This window comes from Mustelus asterias, chromosome 9 (assembly GCF_964213995.1).
Source record: "Mustelus asterias chromosome 9, sMusAst1.hap1.1, whole genome shotgun sequence".
Classification (NCBI taxonomy): domain Eukaryota; kingdom Metazoa; phylum Chordata; class Chondrichthyes; order Carcharhiniformes; family Triakidae; genus Mustelus; species Mustelus asterias.
In genome coordinates, this window is record NC_135809.1 from 16,571,135 (window position 1) to 16,577,977 (window position 6,843).

A 6,843-nucleotide genomic window follows, 5' to 3' on the forward strand; every position below is an offset into this window, starting at 1 on the left:
CCATCCCTTTTCCTACCTATGTCTTGAGTGCCTATGTGAACCACAACTTGGGGCTGGTCCCCCTCCCCCTTAAGGATTTCGAAAACACGATCCAAGGCATCGCGGACTCTGGCTCCTGGGAGGCAACACGCCAACCGCGAGTCTCTCTCGTTCCCGCAGAATCTCCTATCCGTCCCTTTAACTATGGAGTCCCCAATGACTAATCCTCTACTCCTCTCCCCCCTTCCCTTCTGAGCAACAAGGACAGACTCTGAGCCAGTGACCTGTACACCATGGCTTACCCCTGCTAAGTCGTCCCCCCAAACAGCATCCAAAAGTGTACTATCCCCAATTTCTACTACATTTCTTTTTTCTCTCCCCACTTGAACGGCTCCCTGTACCATGGTGCTGTATCAGTTTGCTCATCCTCCCTTTCCCAACCCTTCTGAGCTCCCGGGCCGGACTCTGCACCGGAGGCACGGCCACTGTTGCTTCCCCCAGGTAGGCTGCTCCTCCCAACAGCACTCAAACAGGAGTACTTATTTTTAAGGGGCACAGCCACCGGGGTACTCTCTAGTACCTGACCTTTCCTCTTCCTAACTGTGATCCATGTGTCTTCCTCCCGTGGCCCCGGTGTGACCACCTGCCTGTAACTCCTATCTATCAGCTCTTCATTTTCCCTGACCAGACGAAGGTCAGCGAGCCGCAGCTCCAGTACCATAACGCGGTCCCTTAGGAGCTGCAGTTCGATGCAACCGGCGCAGATATGGACGTCCGGGAGGCGAGCTGACTCCAGGAACTCCCACATCCGACACCGAGAACAACAAACTGGACTTTCACTCATAATTCCCCTTTCTTCAAGTACACTGGTAAAACTATGAGATGAACCTAACATGCCTCGCCTGTTTCCGACTAAGCCCTTTGAGCCAAAGCCCTTCAGCCCTCACTCTGCTACCTGCTCACTCCGCTGCCCGCTAACGACGCTGCCCGCTGGGTAGTGCGGCCTGCTCTTAACCCTCCCACACTGAAAAAGAAACCTACACCCTTCCCACAATACCCCGCGGCTACTTCCCATTTGTACTTTAAAGTTTAAAAAAATAAAGCCCGCAAATAAAGTAACGTTAAAAGTCGATCTCTTACCCCAGACCCCTGCAACAAATCACTCCTCTTTGCCTCGCTATGGATGAACAACAAGACAGAGATAGATAGGTCCTTGATCGATAAGGGGATCAGGGGTTACGGGGAGAAGGCAGGATAGTGGGGATGAGAAAAATATCAGCCACGATTGAATGGTGGAGCAGACTCGATGGGCCGAATGGCCTAATTCTGCTCCTATAGCTTATGGTCTTATGTTCAAGGGCAATTAGGGATGGGCATTGAATGCTGGCCTTGCCAGTAATGCATGCATCTGTGAATGAATAAAAAAATTATAATTATCAGAGATGCAGATTTATTTATGATAATCAACTTATCTGAACATTTGACGAAGTGAAAGAATATGAGTTAAAACACAAATTGAAGATTTTCTTTGATATAGAAGCCAGGGTGTATCTATTACTGCAATAAGATACATTGGCATCAGTAAGCTTTTCTGAAGTACAACTGAATCCAATTATAAATGCCTTCAATTTGATCCATCCTGAATGAAGAATGAATGGTACAAATTAATTAAGAAATACTCTGGTGATGTCGCCAGATCATTGAAGTTGAATGTCTCAGCTGCTCTCGCAATACTAAGAAATATATTTTATTGAACAAATTAGGCAATGTAGCAATTTTTGATCTGTACCATTTCCTCCCCAAAAACAAATCTTTTCCTCTGGGTATAGGCTCTGCTCCTGCCTAAAGTAAAACACTATGGGCAGGACTTTAGTCCAGATGCAAATTCGATACACAAGGACTGTTTTGACTTTGGGAAATCTGGAGGGTTTATTGAAAGTCCTGCAGTTTAGGAGCTCCTAAAGTTGGGGGTGGGGGGGGTGGGGGGGGGGGGGGGGGGGGGGGGGGGAGGGAGAGGTGTTGTATTTCATCTCCATTAAAACCAGCAATGAATGGATTTGAGTCAGGTCCCTCAGATTTGTAATTTTTAACCTATATCATTATGCCAATTCACCCATTATTGGTAGTTAAGATTCAGCCCTATGATTTGTCAAGTACCAATGTGGAATCAAAACCTGTATCTGAATTAGTAGACATATTGGATGAATAGAGGTCCATATCCAATGCCTATGATTCAGAGATTACTTACATTTTGCAATGCTTTCTATTCAGTATAACATTTCGAGACAAAGTGATCTGTAGGAATAGGTGCACTGCAGTAGTTGACACTGGAACCTCTTTGATCGCTGGTCCTTACACCTCATTAAGAAAAATGTTTCCTGATCATCCCGAAATGGAGCTTGGCATGGGAGAGGTATGAATTTTAACCTGATGCTTGACCATATCCATTTGATTTTACAAGGCATAGGAATATAATTGTTCATGCAAATCAATACAAAACTTAAGTGATGTTTGAAGAATATGATATTTTGCAAATGGAGAGTTACCATTTTTTGAAGTATAACAGAAACACCAGTCTTAAACATTTATCTGCACTTTAATTAAGTTTGCCATTCAAACAATTTTCAAATGTAAATATAGATTGTGATGCTAGTTATGAAATTATTAATCATTTCTAGTATTTTTGTTCTTGGGTACTTAACTGTGGCATCCCCAACAAGCCTATTGATTGATGATTGTTCAGGATACAATCAACTATTAATCAGTTTTCAGAGCTTTAGTCAAATTCAATTGTTTTCAAGCCAATTAATATTGTATTTCTGGATTAAAATATGAATAGATATCAGGCTACTTAAAGGATGGCAACCATTGGCAGAAATGTCAATATTGGCTATTCACAATAGATCTGTAAATAAGTGTTTTGCATTGTGTGAAATTGTGACACTTAACTAGACAGATCCTAGCTGAGTTGATTTACTTATTCTATGTTATCGTCTGTCAATTTATTGTCAACATTTTTGCTGCTTTAATATAATACAACTTTTAAAAACCCAGTGCTTCTTGCTGTTTGCCATTAGGCAACAGCATTACATGGGTAATATCAATTATTTCCTTCAACTGAAGTTCCTGTTGTTAGTGGAATGTATTAAAGATTCCATAATATTTACTAACATTTTACAGACAACATATCAGCTTGAGGATGTAAAAATCATGGACAAAGATGGGGGTAAAGACCAGCAAGTTCATTTAGCCTCTCCTACTCTGACATAATGTCTTCACCTCCCTCCTTTCCCACCCACATAGACACACAACCTCCTGGATGAAGCAAGAGGGAAAAATAAATTGTGAGACAATTTGGGGAAAAAATCATAGAATCCCGACAGTGCAGAAGAAGGCCATTTGGCCCATCGAGTCTGCAATGACCACAATACTACCCAAGCCCTATTCCCGTAACCCCACATATTTATCCTGCCTGACACTAAGTGGCAATTTAACATGGCCAATCAACCTAACTTGCACATCTTTGGAGTGTTGGAGGAAACCGGAACACCCATGCAGACACTGGGAGAATGTGCAGACTCTGCACAGACAGTGAACCAAGGCTGGAATTGAACCTGGGTTCCTGGCGCTGTGAGGTAGCAATGCTTGCCACTGTGCCACCCATAATCTCTGTAAATATCTTTAAGATCTCTGAAGACGATCAAATAAGACTTATGGTGCCTGAGTATTACAATCCCCAGTGACCGACCTACCTTCTACATATAGATATCTTTGCCACTCTGAGGAATTTGTCCAGTGCTCACAGCAAATTGGCATGTGACAGAAATTTATTTCAGGGATCAATGATTTTCTGCAAAAAGTGCTTCCTCACATCATGCCCTGTTCTATTTATAGTTCCTATCTATATCACCCTAACCCACCTAGCTTTAATAACCTATCCACTAGTATTGTGTCTGGTCTTTTCATTTTCTTAAAGATCTCAATAGTATCTTCTCTAAAGTAAAATTCTCCATATTCTTAACCACTTGTGTCCTCACCAAGTATGTATGGGTGAAAGCACAATATTTCTTGCTTTATAATTAAACATTCTGGCAATAAACCCAAAGTGTTTTTACAACAGCCTTGCAGCATCCATTATGGAGTTTCAATGACCTGTGGACTATAACCCAAAATCCATCAGCACAAACAATCTTAAACTGTGTACTTGTGCTGGAGTTGTCCCTACACAAGTGGGACATACTTGACCATTGTATCTAAATTCTCTTGCCACCAATTATTTTCATCCATGGTCCTTACAGACACACATCTTTGTGTCATCTAAGAATTTGCGGACAGTTTTCAGACATCTGCCCCTAGATTTCTGGGTTAGAAAGATTTCTGCCAGATTCCTTTAGTGACTTGTCCCAGACAGAACCATTTACCAGTAAGAGCGACTTTTTGTTCACAGGAATGCATCAGTTCCACATCCAACAGAAAATCTGCCCACCAGTTGCACAGGACTCAATCTCATGCTGTAACCTTCTATGTTTTATCAAAAGCTTTTTGAAAATCAAGATTGATGATTTCAACCTGACTTCCAACTTTGCAATTTGCACAAAAAAATCCAACGATTCAGTAATCACACTGAGCTTCTCTAATAATCCTTCTTTGTCGAGGAGATTGTACAGTATACCATTAATGGTGCCCTTGCACAACTTTAATATAACCAAAGTTGTGTTCTTTTGAACAACTTGGGGTGAATTACGAGCCGGCAGCCCGATCTCTTTTATGATCAATAATTTTAGCCAGGATTATATCTGTGTCCACTTTGATAAAAATATAGACAGAAGGAAACTCTATCCTAAGTAAAGTTATTTAAATAGTGTAAAGATCTTTGAAGAGAACATTTTCATGCACAACTTGTTTCTTAATTGTCAGATTATGGCAGATTGCAAAAGACTACATATGCTGCCAAGTCTGACTTTCACTATTGGAGGAGTCGAATATACATTAGAAGGAGAAGACTATATTAAAAAGGTAGCTTTTTCATGTGGATTAATTTGCATTTTATTTCCATTAGAAAATATTACTACAAATAAAAATTGTGCAGTTCCTTGTAACATGTTCACTTTGACTTTTTGTTCTTCTATCACACAAGTTTCCTGACGAACATGCAGTGTGTCTATATGGAATCCAGGCAATAAATATATATTCTTCTAAAGGACCTCTTTGGATTCTGGGTGATGTTTTTCTTGCAAAGTTCTACACCATTTTTGACCGGAAAAATGATAGAGTGGGATTTGCTAAATCTCGTCATTCATTGAACAGAGAAGATTAAAACATCAGAAGTGACTTGTTCCTATTTATCTTTAGTAAACTTATCTTCAATTGTTCAGTACTATAATGCAATGTTTCATAGCATTTTTCAACAGAAAAATTAGTGACTCTGTTTTACTGAAATAAAACCAATCAATTTAAACTCTCAGGTTTCAGAGACTGTGTTCTACAGATAGATACAAAAAACATGGCTGAAGCACTTATAACCACCTTCCATCCAGAAGTGCCAAGTGGATGATCAGATTAATCTTGGTCTTCTCCTGAAGTGCCTAGCATCACAATGTACCAGACTTCAAACAGTATGATTCACTCCAGGTGATATCAAGAGAAAGCTGAAGGAACTAGATACAACTAAGGCTATGGGCCCTGACAACATTCCACTTGTAGGATTGAAGACAGAACTAGCTGTGCCCCAGCCAACTGTTCAGGTACAATTCCAAACTGGTATCTATCCAACAACGTGGAAAATTGCTCAATTATATCCTGTCAGTAAAAAGCAGGACAAATCCAGTTCAGGCAGTTACAACCCCATCAGTCTACCCTTAATTATCAGTGAATGGACGGTGTCATTGACAGTGCTATCAAGGAACACTTACTCAGCAATAACCTGCTCACCTATGCTCAGTTTTGGTTCCACCAGGGTCATTCATCTCCAGACCGCATTAAAGCCTTGGTCCAAACATGGACAAAAAAGCTGTATTGAAGAGGTGGGTCGAGGGCGGCCCTTGTTATGCAAAATTCTCCACTGGTTGGAGTCAATACCGAGCACAAGGAAAATGAATGTGCTTGTGGGAGGCCAAAATCTCAGTCCCAATAAACAGCTGCAAAAGATCCAAAGGATGATATTCTAGACCCAAATAGCTTCAGCTGTTTCTTCAGATGAGCTTATTCAATCATAAGGTCAGAAGTGGTGATGTTTTCAGGTTATTGCACAGTGTTCAGTGCAATTCAGAGTATTCAACTAACTCCTTTTGATATAAAGATAGGGATCTAGATGAGTATACGACTTGTAGGAAGGGACTAAAGAAGGAAATTAGGAGAGCCAGAAGGGGTCACGAGAAGGCATTGGCAGGTAGAATTAAGGAAAACCCTAAGGCGTTCTATAAATATGTGAAGAGTAAAAGGATGAGACGTGAAGGAATAGGGCCTATAAAAGGTGAAGGCAGGAAAATCTGTACAGAACCAGTAGAAATGGCAGAGGTGCTTAATGAGTATTTTGCCTCGGTTTTCACAGAGGAGAAGGACCTGGGTGGATGTACTGTGGGCTTGCGGTGGACTGAAAAGATTGAGTATGTGGACTTTAACAAAGAGGTGGCGCTGGAATCTTTGAATGGCATCAAGATAGATAAGTCACTGAGTCCGGATGGGATGTACCCCAGGTTACTGTGGGAGACGAGGGAAGAGATTGCAGAGCCTCTAGCGATGATCTTTGCGTCACCGATGGAGACGGGAGAGGTGCCGGAGGATTGTGGATGTGGTTCCTATTTTCGAGAAGGGGAATAGGGATAGCCCAGGAAATTACTGACCGGTGAGTCTAACCTCAGTGGT

The 6,843-nt window shown here is 41.4% G+C and overlaps 1 protein-coding gene across 2 annotated transcripts in view; it reads left to right on the top strand.

Annotated features, from left to right (window-relative positions):
• LOC144498523 (cathepsin E-like) overlaps nucleotides 1-5,418 on the top strand; it is a 31,585-nt gene extending 26,167 nt beyond the window's left edge. For both annotated transcript variants that reach the window (XM_078219770.1, XM_078219771.1), the window contains 3 exons: nucleotides 2,251-2,392; nucleotides 4,897-4,995; nucleotides 5,117-5,418. In XM_078219770.1, coding sequence (XP_078075896.1) covers nucleotides 2,251-2,392; nucleotides 4,897-4,995; nucleotides 5,117-5,296 — 421 coding nt within the window. In that variant the 3' untranslated portion in view covers nucleotides 5,297-5,418. The remainder of the gene's footprint in view (nucleotides 1-2,250; nucleotides 2,393-4,896; nucleotides 4,996-5,116) is intronic.
• The last annotated feature ends 1,425 nt before the right edge of the window (nucleotides 5,419-6,843 follow it).